Source organism: Scardinius erythrophthalmus, assembly GCF_964197995.2.
Source record: "Scardinius erythrophthalmus genome assembly, chromosome: 5".
Classification (NCBI taxonomy): Eukaryota; Metazoa; Chordata; class Actinopteri; order Cypriniformes; family Leuciscidae; genus Scardinius; species Scardinius erythrophthalmus.
The window spans coordinates 8,726,084-8,750,830 of NC_138225.1; the positions used below are offsets into that span (position 1 = coordinate 8,726,084).

A 24,747-nucleotide genomic window follows, 5' to 3' on the forward strand; every position below is an offset into this window, starting at 1 on the left:
TGGTCTACTAGACTTTTACGGAAAAATTTCATTTGGTCCCCGGGGGCCACTTCCCCCCCCCGCGCTGGGGCCCCCGTAAATTTTTCGTCAACGATACCAGGGACACCGAAGCACCGGGGAACATGAAATTTGGTGGGCATGTAGCCCCACTAGACTTCTACGGAAAAATTTTGTTTGGTCCCCGGGGGCCACTCCCCCCCCCGCGCTGGGCCCCCCCAAACCCCAAAAAATGCAGTTTTTCCTAAATAACTACCTGAACCGTGGCACCGAGGATGAAGACATTTTTATGGTATGTTGGTCTACTAGACTTTTACGGAAAAATTTCGTTTGGTCCCCGGAGGCCACTTCCCCCCCCCCCCCCCCGCGCTGGGGCCCCCGTAAATTTTTCGTCAACGATACCAGGGACACCGAAACACCGGGGAACATGAAATTTGGTGGGCATGTAGCCCCACTAGACTTCTACGGAAAAATTTCGTTTGGTCCCCGGGGGCCACTCCCCCCCCGCGCTGGCCCCCCCCAAACCCCAAAAAATGCAGTTTTTCCTAAATAACTACCTGAACCGTGGCACCGAGGATGAAGAAATTTTTATGGTATGTTGCTCTTAAGGGCCCACATCAACCTAGCCCATAATCACTCATTTGTGATTTGCGCCCCTCCCATAAAAAATGAAAATGCAATATTATTCTGCTTTAATCGCCCCTATCTTCAGTGGAGATGTTCAGAACTGCACCATATTTCATGTGTATGATTAACTTGACATCTTCTGGGGGTATCCTCTGCTAAGTTTTGTAGAATTTCATCCATGGGGGGGTATAAAATAAATTCATTTATGTGCACATTTAGTGACTGTACACTCATCGGCCTGTAGATGGTGCTGTTGAGCGAAGGGTTGCTGGTTTAGGATGATACTGTCACACACACACATGCAGGAATACAAACAAATGCAAGCATGCACACACACTGACATCCACACGCACAGACACACACCCATACACACACATACAAATCCACATGCACAGACACACACACACACACGCGCACACATGTACCCACACATACATACACGCACAGACACACACACACACACACACACACACACACAGACATGCACATACTATTACTTTTTTTTAGGTATATACATAAACACGCAATACAGCCAAATTACTCCACGTCATTTATTTTTGTGGAAAGCCAGTGCAGGCCTGAGCGGCGGTCATATTTTGTACCGTGATGCGGTACATCTAGTTCAGTGGGGGATCACTAATGTTGCTTTGGAGTTGTTGATAAACTTTACCAGTCAAAAGGTTATGATCAGTAAATATATTTAAATGTATGTATTTATTTTCTTCTTCTTTTTTCGTAACACTTTACAATAAGGTTCCATTTCTTAACATTAGTTAACATGAACTAACAATGAAGAGTAGTATTTTTAAAGCATCTATTAATATGTTTTTACGATCATCTTGTAATGTACAGCAACCTTGAGCTTGGGAAAGGAGCTTTATAAATAAAAATGTATGAATATAAATTTCAACATTTACTAATGCATTGATGAAATCAAGCTGAGCTAATATGAACTATAGAAATGAACAGTGGTTTATTAACTAACATTTACAAAGATTAATAAATACTGTAAAAAATGCATTGGCAATTGCTAATGTTAACTATTGAGACCTTATTGTAAAGGAATACTTTTATTCAGCAAGGATGCATTAAATTGATCAAAAGTTTTTACATTGTTACAAAAAATGCTTTTTTATGCTTTTTGTTCAAAAAATATTTTTTACCGTATTTGAATCAAATAAATGGAGACTTGGTGAGCATAAGATGCTTCAAATACATAAAAAATGGTTGTAAATCATAAAAAATAGAATGGTTAAGGTTTGACAACAACTTGGGTAAAAATTCATAAATTAGAAATAGGTTTACTTGTCTTCTAATTTGAATAAACTAAAATAAGTGTTGTAAGTAGTCTATATAAGAATGCTGTAGACTAACGGTTACATAGTCCTGCTAAGTTCATTTGTTTGTCCATCCTCTTTAGCATCTGGTTTCAGTCTCTCGTCCTGTCTGGAGATGAGGTTTTATATGCACCCTACTTAAAAGACTGATCCATAAACCTCAAATGTGTGAGCTGCATAAATCGATAGGTTTCTATTAATCACATTTAGAGATCTTGGCAGACGCAATTTCTCTTCCCCTAAATTTCATTACTGTAACCAATATCACAAGAGGAGTTGTTAGCAGTGCGAGTGCTTCTCTTCTGAGAAACCATCTCATCTTTCCTTATGCAAGATGATTTTTGATGCATGTGGGCTCCCGGAAAGGAGGTGATTATTTGGGAACAGATTGATCTTTTCCAGTACATAAAGTCACCATGAAATCAAAATTGACAATTTCTGTTTTGATTTTATTTTTTATATAGAGTATTGCCGTATTTAATATAAATGATTTATCTGTGCACATCATTTTTTTTTTTTTTTTAACTCTTCTCTTCTGTGATGATGTGTTTACTGGCGTGAGGGCGGGACAGCCTGTCACTCACACGAGATCCACCAATAGCAAACGACCACAATGACCCAATCAATTCCAGAGGGATACAATCAAGTCCCATCCTACATTTTTTTTCTTGTCCGAGAAGCCGTTTTACTCGGATATCCATCACAATAGAGAAAGAACAGACTATCACAACTTCCTTTTCATACCAACTTAAAAAAAAAAAAGAAAAAAAAAAATTCACCAGATAAGTTCAGTGTCAAACTTTAAAGTCAACATGAAATCAAAATCTGTCATGTTTATTTTGTGGGATTTGTCTGAGCACGCTATTCCAAAGATTGTCAATATTTTAACAGTCTGATCAAAATCAAGTGCTGCTTTAGATCCTGGAAATCAAATCATGAGACACAATATTCAATGAGTTTTTACTTAATGAATATTCCTTTTCATTGAAATAATGTCACTTTACAGAAGTAAAACATTTAATGTTCCATGATTGTTCAAAGATGGAAGAAGCATGCAAACCTGTTGTGTAGATGAATTAAAAAAGCAAGTCAATTGTTGATCAGTGTTTAATATTTATTGAAGCGAAGCTACATATGTGGTTTTACATGTTTTTTTAAGCTTTTCTATATTCAGATATGGCATTTTGTGCTGTATTCCACACTTCTTTTCCTCAGACAGGAAAATATCCAGTCCTTTAGGTAAAAATACTGTACTATACTCTATATTAGGCATGGCATGCCGTGACTGGAGCGGTTTTGGTGGTGGCAGGATGTTTTACAGTGGCACACCATCTGAGAGGTCAGAGTGGGTGGAGCCATAGCTTGTAAGCGTGAGGTCTGTTGTCATTGGCTGACTGGGTTGCTTGGAGACCTGGTTAAACAAAATAGAAACGGCTTTTGATTAACCTGTTCAAGAAAAAGAAAATAATCCACCCATTTCCTCCATGGAAGGAAGAAAGTCAATGGTTTGGCATGAAGGCGAACAGATGATAATTAGAGAACATAAATATAATATAACATGATAAAAATACTGCTTATACATTTATAGTCTGATTTGCCAAACTCTTTCGAATATTTGATATTAGTCATATTAGAAATATTATGGAAGCTTGTTTTCGCCACTGAATTAAAAAAAAGGTCATTTCAACTTTTTACATACATGTATAGCAACTAGCAAATATGTGCGTTATAAAGTCAGAATCGAGAAATAAAGTCAGAATTGCAAGATATAAACTCGCAATTGCGAGAAAAAAAATCAGAATTGCGAGTTATAAATTCAGACTTGCAAAATATAAACTCGCAATCCTTATTTTTATTCTCTCACAATTGCGACTTAATATCTTGCGATTCTGACTTACTATCTCGCAATTCTGACTTTATAACTCACAATTATGAGAAAACTCAGAATTGCGAGAAATATTTTGCAAATCTGATTTTATTTCTCACAATTGCGACTTTATGTCACGCAATTCTGGTTTTATATCTCAATTGTAAGAAAAAAAAGTCGCAAGAATTATCTTTTACATTTTTTATTCCGTGGCGGAAACAAGTTTCCATAACTTTCTAACCACACACACCAGTTGTAAATAAAAGATTACTGGAATATGCTTTACAAGTGAAGACGTTCTGCTTCATAAATTCATATTTAACTCAATGTGCTACTCTCTGTAATCATTTTTTTATTATTTACTAGCAATTTCTGAGTGAAAATTGTTTCAAAGTAAATCCTACACCAATTTTTTTTCAGTGTGTCAGTTCAATTTCTTCTCCATCCTGCTTGACTTACATCATCAAACTTCTTATCACTGAAGACTTCATTCTTATCGATAAACGTCAGCATGATCCAGTCACAGATGATTGAGCACTAGACGAGAAAAAATAAGATCAAGCGTGAGGACAAGCTGTATATGTCCATAGATGCCACTTTCCTTTTTCCATCAGGGTTACGCCAGATCAAGCGCTTTGAGCGAAACCTGAGAATAATTCCCATAATGCAATTTGCGAAGTGTTTATGTCTGCTATCCTTGTCATTATCGCACACATTTTAACCCCAAATGACCATGTTTTTAATATGCATTCAGGAAAAACTTACAATTCCCACTGACGTCATGGCCGTGACTGTGTTGATGATAGTTGGAATCAGACTGAATCTTCCAGCCTGAAAGGAAATACTGTTTCAATATTAGGCGTATGTGCAGTCAGCATGTCAGACAGGCACTAATGTACTTCCTGTACGGTCTCACATGTCCATGAACAATGACATCCAGGCGAATCCCATAGGCTTTAATGAGTGTTCTGTACTCCACACCATCCTTATGGTAATATTTTGCAAACCTGAAAAGTAAACAAATTATTATTATTATAGAATAATGATGAAACAACTATGTGCTGAACTTCTTGCGTTGTTTTTGCCTCTTCACGATGACTCGCTTAATTTAGTCCTAAATTATAAGTCGCTTTGGACAAAAGCGTCTACTAAATGTAAAATGTAAATGTAATGTCCTGCATATGCTATAGTAATGTTAATGATCAAGTGATCTTTATTTTAAATGACAATCAATTACGGAAGTTCCTGTTAATTGTCCCACCAGTTAATAGTAGCCGTACCTGTCGTAGTAACCTGAGCTGGGCAGGTTTTTTCTCATGTCCAGACTTCTGAATGAGTATGTTGGAATGCACTTTGAGGGATCCACATCAAAATCACACTTCCAGTTAATTAACACGCCGATTATTCCGCCCTAGACACATTAACACATACATTAAACTTACATATAGAAAGGTTACTGTTGCGTAAAAATGCAGAAAAACGATTGGTGTGCTGTTTGACAACAGACCGTATACATACCGTTAAGCAAAGTTCACTGAATTTCTCTCTAGCTTGCGCTGCGATGAAGCCCAGGCTGAACACTGGACAATAAGGGTTGGTCTCCGGGTGATAATGACACCGTAACAACTTCTTTGGCTTGTTTGGTTTGATATTGCCCCTGTAAACCATGGGCAATTTCACTTTAGATCAAAAGATTTTTAAGATCAAATAACACAAATTGATTGATTGATACTGTATATAGGAATTTCTGATCATGTTTACTATAGAGTGCTGCAGGGAAATTTAAAAAAAAAATTGTAGGCCAAAACACGTAAACGAATTAGCACTTCCGGTTCCATTGTCCTGAAGTAAATGGGATTTTTGGGGGGTTTTGGTTTACACAAGCTCTAGAGACATTGCCCAGACAAAAAAAAAAAAAAGTTGCTGTTTGGATTTAAATTGGCAAATGCTTAAGAGTCAATGATTGGATCATTATTGCAGTGATTATTATGTTTCTAGCATCTTACATGTTTGGCAACAGTTCTTCTAACCCTAATTGATGGAGTGTGTAGCTTTTCATTTCTTAAACAACCATGAAAGTGGTTGCACCTCTTGATGAAAATAACATCAAAACGTTTGTTTCCATCAAGAGGAGCATTCATTTTTGGTTAAGATCTTGTATTGACAATGCAAGAGTCCAGCACTCTGTAAAGTCTCCTCCAGCACATCCCAAAGACTTGATGGTAGTCATGTGATCATGGTGTCATTCTATAGTCTACGTTTACCTTTTTACTCCTGGAAATTATTTTTAGACTTCAAAATTCATAGAAGTTGTGTTCATTTGTGAAGATTATCATGATGAACAGAATGTGTAAGAAACATTCACTCACTTTTGCTGGTCACAGAGCTTATTTCCTACAATAATCCAAAAGCCAATGGAAAATCCTATTGGGTTTGCCACTCTATATGCAAACCCACGAAATGCCACTCTATATGCCTTTTTAGTCACACAAAATTCACATTCACATTTTGGTCAAATGTTAAAAAAACATGGTGGCTTTGGATAAACATCCTCTGATTTATGAGATATTCTGAAACTCATAACCGTACCTCAGAACTTTAAACTTTGGGAAATGGATGGCATTCTTAATAAACACTGTGAAATTAATGGCTTTTTCCAAAGCTGGTTCCCTGTGGAGACAGGAAAGACATTTTAGTGCATTTCTCTGCTTGATTTTTTTTTTTTTTTTTTTGACTTATCAATTAATTAAAGCGCAATACCTGACAACAGCATATTCCTCAATGGGACACCAGGTTTTGATCTCACAGGTCTTGAATGTGTAGTTGTAGTATGGTATACACCGTCCTGTTCTTTGACCTATTCAAAAACAAGTTCACATGTTGATATACTGTAAGTCATATTCAAACTATTCTGAGACTTGCTGAAGTGATTTTGGTATTCATATTTATACAGTGGGCCATCAACTGAAAACCTTTTTTTAATTAATTAATTTATTTCGATTTGGACTTAAATACAAAAATAATCATTTGTGCTGCAGTAATTATAGCAAATTCTGACAGTCATATACATTTTCTTTTTTTAATGTTGAATTTTTTTTGTATTGAGAAATTGCATCAAATGAGAATAAGTTTAATATTAAAGTCGGCATGAAACGGAAGTTGCGATTGTCTTTTCTTCCCTATTGTGATGGTTGCAACAAGTGTAACAGTTTCTCAAAAAAGAAAAAATGTAGGGCGGGACTTGATTTTGTCCATCAGGAATTATTTGGATAGTTGTGGTTTGCTATTGGTGGATTTCATTTGAGTGACAGGTTGCCCCGCCCTCTCGCCAGTAAACACGTCATCAGAGAAGAGATGTCGCTGCACGAGGAAAGTTATTCTGCTTAAAGATTACGTGGAAATATGAATACAAAAATAATGATGTGCAGATAAATTATTTATAACAAATACTGGAAAATTCCATAAAATTCCATATTTTGATTTCATGGTGACTTTAAACTAGCGATCTCAGATTTTTGGACCCCACTGTATGCAGGCATGTATGTATGTATGTATGTATTATGTATGTATTATGAATGTAAACCCCACCATGACCATCAAAATCAATTTCCCCTTGAGTGCAGTCAGAATCTTTTGTGCAGTTTGCATTAGCGACACTGTAATGCTGAAAAAGCAAAGAAGAAAAAAATTGCTGTTTGACTCAGACCAAGCATTCCAACCAAAACATGAATACTTTGTATTTATATTGTTGTTGAGTTTTTGCTCTCACCTCGGCACATGTGCCCTGCGTCTGATCATACGTCACTTCTCTTCTAAGAATTGTACTAATCACATCACCACCCTGTGCGTGAAGAAATGATTTTGTTTCTAATCAGTTTACAACCAATTAATATAATGCTGACCAAGTAAGATTATATATTATGATCTAGCAGGGAAAATATGATTTTTGATCACTTTACAGTATCTGAAGTAATAAAGGGTAACTGGTCTGCCCTGGAAACTTTCTTCAAGTAAAAAACGGATGATGTAATGTTATGAATTTATTATTTTTTTTGGTCCCTCACCTCAGATGGTCTGACATATTCTGTAGTGTCCTGAACGAAGTCTCCCAGCATGGCCACACCTCTCATCTCGGTGTACACTGAGCTCTCTGGACGCGTCTCAGTCTCCTGATATGCTTTCTGACTGATAAATACATACCTGCACACATAAAACATAACAGCAATCCATCCATTATTTGCAGACTTTAAAAGCAAAACACCTTCATAACAGAATCAATGCTGCATGAACTATAAATTCAACATTAGAAGATTAAACATATTCAAAGATATAAATGAAAATGCAAAAACCAAAACTATAAATTCACAGAATTTATTATTCTGTAAAACGTCTGTAAATCAGATATGAATAACCATAAGAACAACTCATTAGATTTGACATTTCATAATATTTATATAAGGATGCATTAATCTCTATATCACTTATTTATTGCTATTGACATTTTTGTTGCATTTCTACTGCATATATTTTGTCTTCTTCAAGATGCAGAAAAAAAAACCCACTCCAGTCCTTTGTAGGCAAAGGTTTATAGTACAAACTCAAGACAAGAGACATTGAAATTACTCTATTTTGAGTTTCCGTGATGTTGCTCTGCAGTTTTCTCCCTCAGAGGCAAATATAATAAAGATAATTAATGACCAATTAAAAGTATCAATTTTGTTGATTGACTAAAGGTAATTTTTTAGTTAAAAAACAGAGACAGAGGAAAGTAGGTTCTTACCAAATGAAATATGTGATCACCAGGAACTGCACAGCTCTGTATATGACCCCTAGTTTTCTGTCCTTCACCACCATAACTTGTGGAGTCTCATAGTCCCAGAAACCCAGGAAAAAGTCTTTAAGGAATTCTAGACAACCCATTTTTATCAAATTCCTTGCTTGTTCCTGCAAAATGAATGTCTTAATCGTCACCATTCACCGCTGAACTGATGCTGTATGGTGATACCCTTTCTGTACTACATCTCTCTCTCTCTCTCTCTCTCTCTCTCTCTCTCTCTCTCTCTCTCTCTCTCTCTCTCTCTCTCTCTCTCTCTCTCTCTCTCTCTCTCTCTCTCTCTCTTCCTCCCTCCCTCCCAAATGATGGCAGCCTTGTCCTTTTTACTGTGGTTAAATATTGATTATGATCAAGTTTATTATTTTATTGAAAGAATTCAGATTTGTGTAATTTTTACTAAAGCTTAGGCTATGGAACAACAGCAAACTTGATGATGAGGTACAATGTATCTTTGTTGCATAACAATAGCCTATTTATAAATGCAATTTAAGATAGATAGATAGATAGATAGATAGATAGATAGATAGATAGATAGATAGATAGATAGATAGATAGATAGATAGATAGATAGATAGATAGATAGATAGATAGATAGATAGATAGATAGATAGATAGATAGATAGATAGATAGATAGATAGATAGATAGATAGATAGATAGATCTACATTAATAAAATACTATACATGAGCCTACATTTGACCACATTTTCAAGTCAATTAGATATATTCAGTGTAGCCTATATTGTGTTTTAGGCTATGTATTGTTCATTTATGCCTTAGATGAAGATATATTGGGTATTTAAATTAACATATAAACATATTATATATAGTATAGTAATATTACACATGCAGTTACAGTATTATACACAGACATACGTATTCTATCACTACGACACGGTCATGCATTTCTATGCAGGCATTTCTGCGGGCGCACCCATTTCAAGGGTCCTACGGTCTCAGCCAACTGACGTCACACAAAACACGTGTGTTCGGAAGAAGCACGTTACTACTGGCTCTGATCTGGGATCTTTTTACAGTTTTACTGCAATAGGTTTTATTTTAGGTTTTGTCGTGTGGAAATACCGTCCGCTGTAATGGGCGGATTACAAAAGAAAAAGGTAAGGCAGCGATTCAGACCAAAACTGTCCGTAAACAAAACATGTGTTGATGAGCGCAAGGCCCTGCAGACGTGTGTGTGTGCTTAAGCACATTATACTGTATACATCTAACATTTTAAATATGCATACATATGATAAAGATATGTATGAAGATCTACAGCATAATTGTGACTTGATTTTTCAGCTGTTTGCTGCTTTGCTTAATAAGGGTTCTTAAGCTTAATTCATCAGAAGATCTGACACGCAGTGAAAATGGGTCTTTATTTCTGTATAATCATCCTCGAGTCATGTCAGAGCACTTGCTGACCTGTAATTTGTTTGTGTGTAGTATGAGAGTGGATCAGCCACTAACTACATCACCAGGAATAAAGCCCGCAAGAAGCTGAGTCTGAGTCTGGCTGATTTCAGGTTAGTGAACAAAACAAAGCATCAGATTTAACTAAATGTTCTATGCTGATGTTTTGGTCATTTCACATTCATCATATATTATATAATTGTATAGTGCATATAGAATGTCACATACTTTATTCAGCGGTATGTACGTAATTGCAGTGTATGTCAGTGGTTTTCATCTGCTTTTTAACTAATGACAACTAAATCTGTGCGGACATGTGACCTTTGACATCAGCAACAAAGTGTATTTAAAAGTTAGTTTTGAAAGATGATATTATGCCTATTTATTTAGCCATCTTCTCAACTATATACACTTACAAAAATAAGTTAATTTGATTAAGTATACTTAAAGTTCAATTGAATTTTATTTAGTAAGTATACTAATATTAATTTACTAGTGGTATACTTGTAAGTGTACTATTTTAATACTACTTGTCTAAATTGGCCAACTTTTTAGTGTATAAAAGTATATTTTAAGTATAACAGTAGTACATTTTGAGTACACAACTAGTTTACAACTATGTTTTTCACTTGTACTGCAACTACAAGTGAACTTAGTATACTGATAGTTTACTAGTCAAATACAATTTTTTTTAGTTTATGAAAATACACTTTGAAGTATACTTTAAGTTAACTTCAAGTTTAATAGTTTAATTCTGCAAGTATGCTTGTAAGTGAAATTAACATCATACTTGTTGTTTACTATGTATATATTATTTTTTGCACTTGAACTATGTTCCTATTTAGGTAATAATTTTTTATACTTGAAATATACCTTTAACTGTACTTTGAGTATATTCATATGTACACTACCAGTGTACTAGCCTACACAAAAATTCACATACTCAGAATTAGGAACATATCTGTTTTCATTATGAATCAATATTATCAAAAAATGTAAGCTGATAAGACAGCAACGTATTTTACAGGCTATTCAATCAAAAAAGCAAACACAACTACAAGCCAAGTATACTGAGAATACTTATTTATACTTTTAAGTATATCTCGATCAAAATATTGAATACAAGTCGCCTATAGGCCAAATATACTTCGGTTTTTCTATCAGTATAAGTCATGTATACTTAAGTGTAATTTTAAGTATATTTCTGAGAAGTATATGAAAAGTAGTTTAAAACAAGTATATTAATTGCACACTTAGAAACTTATTTTGTAAGGGCAGTTAGTTAGCTTTATCAGTGTATGTACTGTAACCTGCTCTGTTTCATATTTATGCATTTAATAAAAATCATTGTGAATTAATACATGCATCTCATTTTATAGGCGATTGTGTATATTGAAAGGAATCTATCCTCATGAGCCCAAACACAAAAAGAAGGTCAACAAGGGCTCGACAGCCCCTAGAACCTTCTACCTGCTGAAGGACATCCGCTTCCTCCTGCATGAGCCCATCGTTGGCAAGTTCAGAGAGTACAAGGTAAGAACTCGGGGAAAGCTGAATGCTGTCGTGTGTTTGCAGCTGCTTTCTCTAATCCTTATTTTGATCACTTTTTCATGTTCAAGTCTTGAATTACATACATTTTATTGATTTTTAGAAATGTCAATGACAATATAAGGGTGCGTTCACACTTGTAGTTCGCTTCGCTTGGTTTTTTAGCATTTAGCTTGCAGTTCGCAGTGGCATTTTTATATGTTCACAACCTTGATTGGTCGACTTTTATGACGTATTGCGTAGCATTCAAATCAATGCTGTGTGCTGGGATAAATGTGCTCAATGTATGTGCGTAGCTACATATGATTTTTTTACCGGCTGAGAACTTGTGAAGAGCTTAAAACGTGTAAAGGAGTAAAAAAAGCGGCAGAAATCCCTCCATCACACACAAACAAAGATCTGCTGCAAGAGACGTGGTTCTGATGCCTGTACCGAACTGTGATGGGCAACATCGTGACTGACAATAAAAATGCGTAAACGCCTCAGCATTCTGTCCTTTTTAGGGTCGCATCTGGTGACATCGCATCTGGATGGACATTTGGTCCATGTTGAATTCATATTTCTGTCAAAACACCGACAGGACATAGACCTGCCGTTTCAAAATAAGCTGTTGTTGTAATGTTAGCTGTAGTAACAGGATAGTTTTGAGTGTCAATGTTTGTCTGGAGCTGCTGGTACATACTTGCTTGCTTGTACATACTCTAGTCTTGTGGACTGTGTTAATTTTTTGTTCTTCCTTGTCGTTCGTTCGTCACCCGCGCATTATTTTGTTTCATTTAATCTGATAAAGAGTCATCCGCTATATACATTGCATTTTGGGGGCGGAGCAAAGAAGGGAGGGGTGTGTTAGTGTGGGTTGAACTGTTTCTCAGAAATCGCTTACTGCACCTTTTAATATAATCATTTCCACTCAGAATTGTTCATTTGTGCATGTTAGTTTGATGTATGACAGGCACAATGAAATTAACAAGCCGCTTTTTATCAGTTGTGATATTACAAAAAGTCAGAAATTACTGAGAAGCTGCGTTGCCTTTTAAAACATGCTTTACAAAAACTTATTTTTTTCTTTTCACACTCAGTCTGTTTTATTGTTTGTGATATGATACATCACAGATAGGCTAACTTGGGTAAATTGAGAGATTATATTGGCCATATAAATATTTTTTACTTTTCATGAAATTGTATTTTTCATTATTTGTATAAAAAAAAACATGCTTTTGGCCCCTTTATTGAATTATTTAGCTGTTTTCTTACCGCATATTTGCAGCAAAAAAAAAAACACATGCCATTGTGTCACTCTAGCCAGTGAAATCTATCATAAAAATATTTTTATACACTTGATTTGGTGGTTTAATGCAAGTAGATCACATATAAGTTGCCACATGAACTTCTGGAAAAAAAAAAATGATGACATTCTGATTTTTTTTATTGTTTAAGTAGAAAAGTTGAAAGAGTAACTTGTCAAACTCTGAAGCTTTACCAACAGAACCTGTTTAATGCGTACAAGGGGCATCCGACAACATGCCTTAATTTTTGCAGATTTCATTTATTTGGGTATTTTTTTAATATTACAAGCAGAAAAAACCTGACATAAAAATGTACCCAGCTGATTATTAATAAATCATCAGTGTTAAATATCAGATCTTTTCATGCTTAAGGCCAGAATTAGTTTTTGATCGACTGATAAATATCTAGTAGTAACTTATGCAGTATTATTTGCACACCCTCAGACAGTCTGTGTACTCACTGTATATTACTTGATTATAGATTTTTGTGCGCAAACTGCGGAAGGCTTATGGCAAGGCTGAGTGGGGTGGAGTGGAGAGACTGAAAGAGAACAAGCCTGTGTACAAACTGGACCACATCATCAAGGAGAGGTGAGCGTGAATGCAGCGCTGTCTGTGGCCTGCAGAGGACACACTTCAACTCTCTCGCTCAACAACACCAACATGCTGTTAAAGACTTTTCTGTGTGTCCAGACAGTGTTATGTGATAAGCATCTATTTGTGTCCAAACACTGTTGTGAGTCTGGGAAGCGTCCACAAAACAGATCAGTTGTGAGAAATCATAAGAATACGATACTTTAATTATCTTGGCCCGACTCCATGTCTCGTAGACCGTTTGTCTCTTCATCCGTCCATCTGCCTCTGTTCGCAACTGTTGCATCAGCATAGTTTTGGGTTTGCAATTTAGAATGTGAAGTTTTTATTTATTTATCCCCCCAAGTAGAACATGCAATACCGTTTGGGGTCAGTAAGTTTTTGAAATGTTTTTGAAAGTATCTTGTGTTCAACAAGGCTGCATTTATTTGGTTAAATTGTGAAATATTATTACAATTTAAAGTGTTTTAATGTATTTTAGTGTCACAGGTCGTTCAGAAATCATTGTAATATGCTGATTTGCTGCTCAAGAAACATTTCCTATTATCAGTGTTGAAAACATTTTGCTGCTTATTTTGAATTGAAACGATGCAGGTTTTTTTTTTTTTTTTCAGGATTCTTTGATGAATAGAAAGTTTAAAAGAACAGCATTTATTTGAAATACATCTTTTGTATCATTATAAATGCCCTTACTGTCGTTCTTAATTTATCCTTGCTGAATAAAAGTATTCATTTCTTTCAAATAAAAAAAATAAAAAAAAAATAAATAATTGTTACTATTATGACTGGGAAAATTTTGCAATACTACAATATAGACTTGTATTTGCAATTTATATTCATTTCAATAGAAATTGCTTGACAAGTGCAGCCTTCTTTCCGGTTTTCCTCTAACATCTACTTGAGTGGGGAAATTTCCAAAACTGTTACCATAACTTGTGTAACTTACCATAACCATATTTAGCTTCCTTATCTCAAATTTCACTTGGTTTTGTTCAGCTGCCACATTGATCAACTTTCTTTTTTTCTTCTATTTTTCTCTGTGTTTTGTGTACGGTTTATAAAATAAGTTTGTTTTTCCCAGATATCCCACGTTCATTGATGCTCTCCGAGATGTAGATGATGCCCTCTCTATGAGTTTCCTGTTCTCTACATTTGCTCGCACAGGAAAATGCCACGTTCAGACAATTCAGCTGTGCCGGAGACTCAGTGTCGAGTGGATGAACTACATTATCTCCTCACGCTCCCTGAGAAAGGTGTTGTATTACATATGCTAAGAGTGAAAAAGTGTGAATTTTAAAAGAATTATTCATTAATGTTACACTTCTCTGACTCTTTATGGTTGATTTTTTCCTTCAGGTTTTTCTTTCCATTAAGGGCATTTACTACCAGGCAGAGGTCTTGGGGCAAACCATCACATGGATCATACCATATCAGTTTGCCCATGATGTGAGTATAAAATAGTTGATTTTCCCGCTGTATTTTACTAAAGTACCACACGTGAAAAAATACTTGAAGCAGGTTTGATCCCAAATAGGGTCTTTATCATATTGCTGTTGTTACCTATGTTAAAATCATTGATCATCTGGGTCAGTGTCTTTGTATAATGCAGTTTTTTGAATGCTGAGGTCTTACATGATGACCGTTTAATATAACGCACCCCTGTCCCTGTTTTCCTCAGCACCCTACAGATGTGGACTACAGAGTCATGGCCACGTTTACCGAATTCTACACAACACTGCTTGGCTTTGTCAACTTCCGTCTTTACCAGACTCTCAACCTTGTCTACCCGCCAAAGGTATCAAATGTGCTTCCTTTAAATGCCTTTATATTATTCAGTAGCAGAATTTCCAATTTGTTCCAGTTGGGAATTGAATCTCTTATCTTTTTTTTCCATGTTAGCTTGATGGACAAGGAGAGATCAGTCTCAAATCAGAGTTTGAAGAAGAGTATGCCCTGGAATCAGAAAGCTATACTGAGGTACAAGAATAGTTAATTTCCTCTTTTCATATCAATATGAACTTGTTCCAAATATTACAGTGTGTTTAAAGACTTGCCTCTTCACATCTCCCTCCAGAAACTGTCAGCGTTGAGTGCCAGTCTGGCCCGTATGGTCCCATCAGCGGAGGAGGAGGAGACAGAACTGGACCATTTCCCTACTGAAGGGGTGAGCGAGTGACAGCTGTCTTAATTTTAAGGGACTCTTTCTCCTTGTTACCTGGACTGAAAAATTCAGTCCAGTGTATTTGTCAACAAAAGTCCGCCGAATGAATGCATTTTGCATCATGATTTTTGACAGCTCCTGGGCTTTCGTGAAAACTACAGATTATACTTCCACACTTTTGTACATTTTTGTATTTTGTGTAACTGATGGAACAGCAGTTTCTCTCAGATTTGTTCATAGTAGTCTAATTTGAAATGGCGTCTATAAACAGGTTTTTCATATTTTCCCTCACAGTGTTCTCTCCATATTTGCGATTCTTTGCAGCCTTTAGTCACTGCCTACAAGGCGCTGGATTCTTCACTGGAAACCGATAGTAACTCACTCCTGCTAAACGTTTACTCTTTGAATTTTTGCACTCGGGAGCAATACAAGTCGATACCATTGTGAATAAAGTTTTCTAACAAGTGTTTCCTACTCAAGCAAGGCGCTAATTGTTAAGCTTATAGCAGACTGGTGGAAGTGGCCTTGGACAGTAACATATCCAATGCATTGTGGGTGTTGAAGTTTTCCTACCTAATTGGCAAAAGGGAAGACCACAGCCTTGTTTTCTCTAGTCAGATAGCAACGATTTTTAAAAAAAAAAAATCACCTTTCTACAACATAGGCAGCCTAATGTTTTATTAAATGTCCATTTTGCCAACAGTGAATGACCCCTTTAAAACCTGTGCACTTACTAAAAACCAAATTTACCAGTGATTATTTGGACAATTTAAATTAATAACGTTGTTATTTAGACCTAAAATAGCTCAAAAATAGTTTGAGGCAAAAATGGAAGACATGAAAACGTGATACAGTTCAAAGTTTTTAAATTTAATAACTAATAAAAAAGTTATTTGTAGAGCACCTTTCATAAAATGCAGCTCCAAGTTGTTCACAGGTCAGAATATTGAAAGCATTTAGCAGAGCTGTATGGTGGCCAACTACCATAAAGCAAGCCGTCAGATTCCTTGCTAAAGCACACGTGGCCTCTGTAATTACTGCAACTATATGAATCCACAATAACTTTCCACTCTTCAAGTTCACTAAAAGAAAGTGTCACAAGACGCTTGTTATTTAGTCGCACATCACAAGATGTCAGTGAAGCATTTAACCCGTGGTTTGATTAATTGTTGTTTTGGACGGACCTCATGTTTCATGTTCACTGAGGGAGACTGTTGCTATGGTTACACGGTGAAGGTGTTAAAAAAACATTCTGATGAAACCAGCGTGACTGCAGGTGAACTTTGTCCTCATTATTTAATGCAGCTTTTATTGAGCTTTATTTATATATGCACTTTCAAATACAGGAGGACCTGGAGAAGATGGAGGTGAGAGAGAAGATGGAGCAGGAGCAGATCAAACAGAAGAAGTTCTTCGAGGGCCTGAAGTTTTTCCTAAACAGAGAAGTTCCCAGGGAATCGCTGGCTTTTGTGATCAGGTGTGACATGCCAGCTCATTTTTATCACACGTCATTCAGTCTATGGCTCTTTCCTTAAATAGGGTACCAATTGGTTTTTTGTTGTTGTTTTTTTCAAACGAATGAAGGCACAAATCCCATGTTCCTAAGAGGTATTAGATATTTTTGATGATCTATGAAAATATTTGCATTTGTGAAAAATGAATGTGGCAGTACAAATCATGCTATAATGTCATAATTGTGACTGTTTAATTGATATTCAGTTCACTGTAGAAATATTATTGCATAGGTAACATTTTCCTTAATTAAAAAATGTATCGTTCTCTGTGACATCATTTGTACAGCATGGGGAGAACACAAAGGAATAATTTAATTTTCTCAGCTTGTATTCAAGTTCAACTATTCAACCAATCAAAGTTATTGTAATCAAATAAAGTTATTTAATCAATATTTTTTCTTTAAATGATTGAAAATATAATTTTATCAATAACTAGTAACTACAAACAACCATTTGCTACCAAGCTACATTATTCAGGCAAAATTTGAATTTTATTTGTGTATACACACACACACACACACATATATATATACACATATACATATGAAGAGTTCACATGCAAAAGCCTCTTAAGTGCCATCTGAAATTTTCTTGTGGAATGATCATTTTTATCAAGGTCAGTTTAAGGTCAGTAATTTCACTTAAATGGCAATGAAAATTACCAATTAATTGTCATTTAAGTAAAATTACTGAACTTATATGTACGACCTTGATAAAAATGATCTTTCTAGAAGAAAATTTCAGATGGCACTTACAGGCTTTTGCATTTGAACTCTTCATATGTATATGTGTATATATATATATATGTGTGTGTGTGTATACACAAATAAAATTCAAATTTTTGCATCTGAACTCTTCATATGCAAACCTAAACATAAGTAGTTTGCAATTTTAAAACCTGATTACCTTTTCTAATGTGTATATATATATATATATATACAGGGTTTCCCATACATTCATTAATTTGTGGCGGCCCGCCACATATCAACGCTGACCGCCACGGATTGATTCAGATTTTTTAACTGAATTTTATTCGCGCTGCTTGCCCCCCCTCTCTCTCACAAACTGACAATGGAGGCACGACTAGCCCCTCCTTCTCTTACCGCACGATCTGAATCAAAACATGAGCATGTAGAGGGCGGATTGTTGCCGGTGCTTAATGCTCATTCCCCCAGTGAAGATTCCAGAATCAATCCGGAGTTGAATGGTTAGTATAATGAACACTGTTGCTCAACATAACTCTGAGAAGTTGTCTAGATGTTAAGCGCGGTCGCGTTTCATTACAGATTCGCGCAAAACTTTTGCAGCGCGGTCGCGTTTCATTACAGATTCGCGCAAAACTTTTGCGTTTTTTTTTTTCTAAATATAAATTAACGTTACAACTATTGCGAAATGACGGCGTTTCCATTAACCGATGTTATGCGACTAAAACGTAATTTGTTCCTCTCGCGATCAGTCATTCCAAAAATCATTGCAACGGACGTTGGTAGGTTCATATCACAGCCACCAGACTAGACATTATATTATTATTATCTCCAGGTTCAGGTTGGTGTGTGTTGGTTTTTGTCCACCTCAATCTCCAGGTGTGCGTGTGTCTGAGTCTGTGTGTGTCCACCTCCAGGTCCAGTTTGGTGTGTGTGTGAGCCTGTGTGTGTCTGAGTCTGTGTTTGGGTCTGAGTGTGTGTGAGTGTGTGTCTGTGTTTGAATCTGTGTGTGTGAGTCTTTTTGAATGTGAGTGTGTGTGAGCCTGTGTTTGAGTGTGTCAGTAAGTTTGTGAGTTTGTGTGTGTGTGTGTGTGTGTGTGTGTGTGTGTGTGTGTGTGTGTGTGTGTGTGTGTGTGTGTGTGTGTGTGTGTGTGTGTGTGTGTGTGTGTGTGTCCAGTTCCAGGTTTGTGTGTGAGCAAAATTTGCAACAAAAAGTCTGTGGAGCAGTCATAGCATAGAAATGTAGCAATGGCAAAGTCTTTATATCTGACACTAAGTGTTGGCAATGGGAATGTGTACTTGTCAATAAAAATATATGATATATATATATAAACATTATATAATTATATTATAATGTTTATATATATATATATATATATATATATATGATATATTTAGCTTAACCAGCCCCCCCCCCCCCGTCCCCGTCCCCGTCCCCGTCCCCGTCCCCGGTCCCCGGTCCCCGGTCCCCAGTCCCCAAACACCACACCACCGCAAATAGAATCTAATTCTGTGGGAGACACTGATATATATATATATATAAATGTGTGTGTATATATAAATGTATCTTATTTTATTTTATCTTTTTTTTTTTTTTTTTTTTACAAAGTCCCTATTTGTGGAAAGTGCCATAAGTTTACAGTGTGATTGGTTTTACTCTGTGATTTACAAGTAACTGTTCATAGATGTGTGTTTTTCTAAGGCCTATAGTATGTGTAGTTTTACTTTGTCTTTGTGTAAGAATGTCTTCCATTGTGCAGGTGTTTCGGTGGAGAGGTGTCCTGGGATAAATCACTGTGCATTGGCAGCACATATGATGGCACAGACGAAACGATCACACATCACATTGTGGACAGACCCAGCATTGACAAACAGTATATCAACAGGTCTGACACCAACTCTCTCTGATTGTATGCATAATAATGAGGGCTTCAGCCACTGTGGCTAGTGGTTTTCCAAAGTTACTAGCCACTCTACATTTTTACTGGCCACAATTTTGACTGATACCATGAGGAAAAACTGCCATATAGATCTTTTTTTAATATTATCTCATAATTTGGCAGCAGGTATATTAGGCTGCTGTCACTTTAATACCCCATTATACTGTTACACATGCATATTTTTTCTCAACTGTTTACTTTCACTTAAAACATAACTGTGTTTGCGTGAATACTCGCAAAGACTGGTATTTTGACATTATTTTGTGTTTTGACATTAGCGCAATAAGCAGCGAAAAATGACTCAATTTAGTACTGTGTGGCGGCTTCATGTACACAACACTACATTGCACTTAGTTTATCATTTCAGATGCCTTTTTAAAATGCAACAATTGAAAGAAGTATATATATTTTATAGGGGTGTTGTAACAATACGTATTCATATTGAACCCTTCAGTACGAGGTTTTCGGTACGCATTTTCAAACCGAATGGTTCATTGGACCATTTTTCCTGCCGACCAAAATTTAGTTATTTCTAGGCGCGTTGCGCGTGGCAAGCGCGCTCATAATGACGCCGGCGCGACCACAACATTGCCCAACATCAAATGGCAAACGTAATGCAAGCGGAACGAAACTGCTCGTTATTGTGTGGTTGAAGGACCGTTTATCAGTTTGGACCAGTGCAGCGCGAGCCGATCGTGATCATGCGACACTGTTACTACACAGCGCTAAGAGATCCAGTAAAGAAAGCATTTGAATTCGCCACTGAGGTAATAACATCGCTGCGAGATCTAGTGACAAACATTCACATTTCTCCGTTATTAACGGATCAAACAGCGCGTGGAAACCAGGAAGAAACATTGTGCCATGAATGAACTATCCAGTGTCCACAGATGGATTTACTGCAGTAACACTAACTGTAGCCATGGAAGTTTGGCAGGAATAGTAGGCATAATGCTTTCAAGTAACATTACGTCGGTTTTATTTTGACATTATGAATACAATTGCTGCCCTCAAATGTTAATTTGAACTAAAATAAACCTTTGTTTATAACTACTACAATATTACATTTCATTTTTTCCAAGGAGCTGTTTTGTTTTATATGCTCCTAAGACGAGTAAATTATAGCTCTAGAATTGCTCAAAGTAAAAAAAATCATACTTTATGATGTTAGTTTTAATAAAAAAAAGAATAAAAAAAAATTTAATTAAGGAAATTTCTCTGGCATTTCCTTCTTTTTGCTGTATCAAAAACGTACCGAACCGAACCGTGACACAAGTGTATCGTATCGAACCGAACCGTGACACAAGTGTATCGTATCGAACCGAACCGTGACACAAGTGTATCGTATCGAACCGAACCGTGACACAAGTGTATCGTATCGAACCAAACCGTGACACAAGTGTATCGTATCGAACCGTGACAAGTGTATCGTATCGAACCGAACCGTGACACAAGTGTATCGTATCGAACCGAACCGTGACACAAGTGTATCGTATCGAACCGTGACAAGTGTATCGTATCGAACCGAACCGTGACACAAGTGTATCGTATCGAACCGAACCATGACACAAGTGTATCGTATCGAACCGAACCGTGACACAAGTGTATCGTATCGAACCGAACCATGACACAAGTGTGTCGTATCGAACCGAACCGTGACACAAGTGTGTCGTATCGAACCGAACCGTGACACAAGTGTATCGTATCGAACCAAACCGTGACACAAGTGTATCGTATCGAACCGTGACAAGTGTATCGTATCGAACCGAACCGTGACACAAGTGTATCGTATCGAACCGTGACAAGTGTATCGTATCGAACCGAACCGTGACACAAGTGTATCGTATCGAACCGAACCGTGACACAAGTGTATCGTATCGAACCGAGACAAGTGTATCGTATCGAACCGAACCGTGACACAAGTGTGTCGTATCGAACCAAACCGTGACACAAGTGTGTCGTATCGAACCAAACCGTGACACAAGTGTATCGTATCGAACCGTGACAAGTGTATCGTATCGAACCGAACCGTGACACAAGTGTATCGTATAGAACCGTGACACAAGTGTATCGTATCGAACCAAACCGTGACACAAGTGTATCGTATCGAACCGTGACAAGTGTATCGTATCGAACCGAACCGTGACACAAATGTGTCGTATCGAACCGAACCGTGACACAAGTGTATCGTATCGAACCGAACCGTGACACAAGTGTATCGTATCGAACCGAACCGTGACACAAGTGTATCGAACCGAACCGTGAATTTTGTGAACAGTTACACCCCTGATATTATATAAAAAATGATTTGCAGGTGTTAACATCAATAATGTATATTCTTGTATACTTAATGCATTTCTCATCTTTGCAGGTACTACATCCAGCCCCAGTGGGTGTATGACTCTGTCAACGCTAAGATACTGTTACCCGTAGAGGAATACTTCCTGGGAGTTACGCTGCCGCCCCATCTGTCACCATTCGTGGAGGAGACTGAGGGAGATTATGTGCCTCCTGAGAAGCTCAAGCTCATGGCCCTGCAGAGAGGAGAGAAGCCACGTGAGGGCTTTTGCCATTCTGATTTTGATATGATTATGCGTGAATGTTGAGTGATTGTTGACTTCAAAAATGGACTCTTCACAGAAACGGAAGAAGACGAGGAGGAAGAGGAGGAGGAGGAAGAAGAGGATGAGGACGACGAGGAAGATGATCAAAGTGAGGAAGAAGATGAGGCTGAAGATGAGGCAAATCTAGCTGAAATGGAGGAGAAGAGATCTCGGGGAAAGGTAAGATTTTTGCAGTTTCGCTTTTTGACGCCATTGACTCATTTAAAGCCATAAAGTTAGAGGAATATGTTAAATAAATGTAAAAAAACATAAGTGTAAAAGTTTGTCATGTGCTGGTTCTCCCTCAGAGCTTGTCAGTAAAGGTGACTCCTGGGAAAGCCAAAGCAGAGAACCGTAAGCGAGCCGCAGAGGAGGAGAAAGCAGAGGAGAAGAGGCTGGCCATCATGATGATGAAGAAGAGAGAGAAATACCTCTATGACAAGATCATGTTTGGCAAGAAGAGAAACGTCAGAGAGGTAAGACTGCGTTGAAATAGTTGTCAGGTACCATTTTACAATCGTATATGCTCTCTTTTGTGTAAATAATTTTAAAAAGAATTGTATAGAACTAGACCCATTTAACAGAATAATGAGCTTTATTTTATTTCCTAGGTTTGTTTCTTATTATTTTATGCTGTAAGATAAGTCTATGATGTTGAAAATGTGTGCTTTGGTTAATGGTTAATTAAAGGAGTAAATGTAGCACTAATTAAGAGCTGGAACAGTGGCTGTCAAAGACCTTTTAAAAGATGCTTGACCTACATTTGGCTCATTATTTGAGCTCCAGTGACCTTGATCGACTATTGTTCATGAATCTAATGCACCCTTTCCAACAGGCTAACAAGCTAGCTGCTAAGAGGAAAGCCCATGATGACGCCAGCAAGGAAGACAAGAAGAAGAAGAAAAAGAAAAAGTGCTGAAGGACTGATTTTTATATGTATTAAAGTTCTTCTTGAGCTTTTCCCCCCCTCTGTGAAGAGACTTGGAGGAGTGTTTCTTCTCTGGTTTCAACTCCTTGCATCATTTAATAGGGACTGTACATGAATCGCTGAACTCGATGTCATTTTCAGTGACTACCGAGCTTTCATTCTGTATTTCTTGTCTGTCTTTGTGTTGGGCCTAATTTTGTTTGAAACATTTCTAATAAACAAAAGAAGATTATTATTAAGTATAAAGTTTCATTTCTTTTTTTTGTTTCATGTGAAATTTTACTAGCTGGGATAAATGCAATTACATTTAGAATCAACTTGCCTAAAACGAACTGCTGACTTCAAGCTGGTATGACAGTATTGTTAGTACAACCCCAAATCCAGAGAATTTGGGACATTTTGTAAAATGCAATAAAATCAAGAATCTGTGAACCTTTATTTAACTGACAAAAGTTTTCACTGACCAACTTAAGTGTATTTTGTAAATATAAACCATTTTGATGGCTGCAACACAGGCATGTTTACCACTGTGTCACATCCTTTTAATTACACTTTTTAAATGTTTGGGAATTGAGGATATTAACTGAAGTTTTGCAAGTGGACTTTTTGCCCAATCTCACCTGATACAAGACATCTGCTCAACAGTCTGTGGTCATCGTTGTTTCTGATTCTCCTTTTCATGATGGACCGTACATTTTCAATAGAGCTAGATCTGGATTGCAGACAGGAAGTCAAGCACATACCTCCTATTGTGTAGAGTGTTAGAAACCAATTTAATTAAAGGAGGTTTAAAAAAAAAATCGACTTTTATACAATACTATAATAAAATATTAAAAACTTTTAAATCGATTAGTTGTTTAGAAGAAATAAATGAACTAATACTATGATAAAGTATTAGTTCAAGAGTTTGGGGGAGGTTAGATAAAAAATTATGAATTATTTTTTACTATAATAAAATACTAGTACAAAATTGGAAGGTAAGATTTAAAAAATATGTATATACTCCCAAACTTTTGAAATAGCTTGTTATAGTATACTATAGACTATAACAAGCTATTATTTCAGAAGTTTAGGAGGGTAAGATTTAAAATGTATATATATTTGTTTTACTGATAATAAAATATTAGTACAAAAGTTTGGGGTTGGTATGATTGTTTTTAAAATGAAATTGGGATGCATTAAATTTAATTAATCTAACAGTAAAGACATAAATGTTTCTTGAGCACTGAATCGGCATATTAGAATGTTTCTGATCATGTGACACTGGAGTAGCCTAGCCTACTGAAAATTCAGCTTTGATCAAAGGATTAATTACAATTTAAAAAATATATTTTTTTTTAAATCTGACCTCAGACTTTTTTGAACGGTAGTGTATGGTGCTTGCAAATCACATCA

General features: G+C 36.5%; 2 protein-coding genes across 2 annotated transcripts; one reads left to right on the top strand and one right to left on the bottom strand.

Annotated features, from left to right (window-relative positions):
- Nucleotides 1-3,276: 3,276 nt before the first annotated feature.
- Nucleotides 3,277-8,748, bottom strand: p2rx2 (purinergic receptor P2X, ligand-gated ion channel, 2; the record flags this gene model as incomplete). Its single annotated transcript, XM_081365715.1, has 12 exons — nt 3,277-3,372; nt 4,288-4,365; nt 4,594-4,659; nt 4,745-4,835; nt 5,109-5,239; nt 5,347-5,485; nt 6,418-6,498; nt 6,589-6,685; nt 7,417-7,492; nt 7,598-7,669; nt 7,893-8,028; nt 8,609-8,748. 12 exons carry the CDS (start codon nt 8,746-8,748, stop codon nt 3,277-3,279), a joined length of 1,203 nt encoding a protein of 400 aa, XP_081221841.1.
- An 802-nt stretch (nt 8,749-9,550) lies between these two features.
- Nucleotides 9,551-23,598, top strand: pes (pescadillo). The gene is made up of 15 exons (XM_081366193.1): nt 9,551-9,779; nt 10,108-10,187; nt 11,454-11,607; nt 13,390-13,499; nt 14,584-14,755; nt 14,859-14,948; nt 15,181-15,297; nt 15,402-15,479; nt 15,577-15,666; nt 17,010-17,140; nt 19,642-19,767; nt 22,193-22,377; nt 22,462-22,604; nt 22,733-22,900; nt 23,260-23,598. The coding sequence occupies exons 1-15, from the start codon at nt 9,756-9,758 to the stop codon at nt 23,341-23,343; spliced, it is 1,752 nt and encodes a 583-aa protein (XP_081222319.1). The 5' UTR covers nt 9,551-9,755; the 3' UTR covers nt 23,344-23,598.
- The last annotated feature ends 1,149 nt before the right edge of the window (nt 23,599-24,747 follow it).

What these genes read in the sequence shown, in the direction of transcription:
- pes (XM_081366193.1), top strand. Translation starts at nt 9,756, where the DNA reads ATGGGCGGATTACAAAAGAAAAAG. An exon ending in GACAAACAGTATATCAACAG is followed by an intron (nt 19,768 to 22,192) that starts GTCTGACACCAA and finishes TCATCTTTGCAG; the next exon opens with GTACTACATCCAGCCCCAGT. An exon ending in AGAAGAGAAACGTCAGAGAG is followed by an intron (nt 22,901 to 23,259) that starts GTAAGACTGCGT and finishes CCTTTCCAACAG; the next exon opens with GCTAACAAGCTAGCTGCTAA.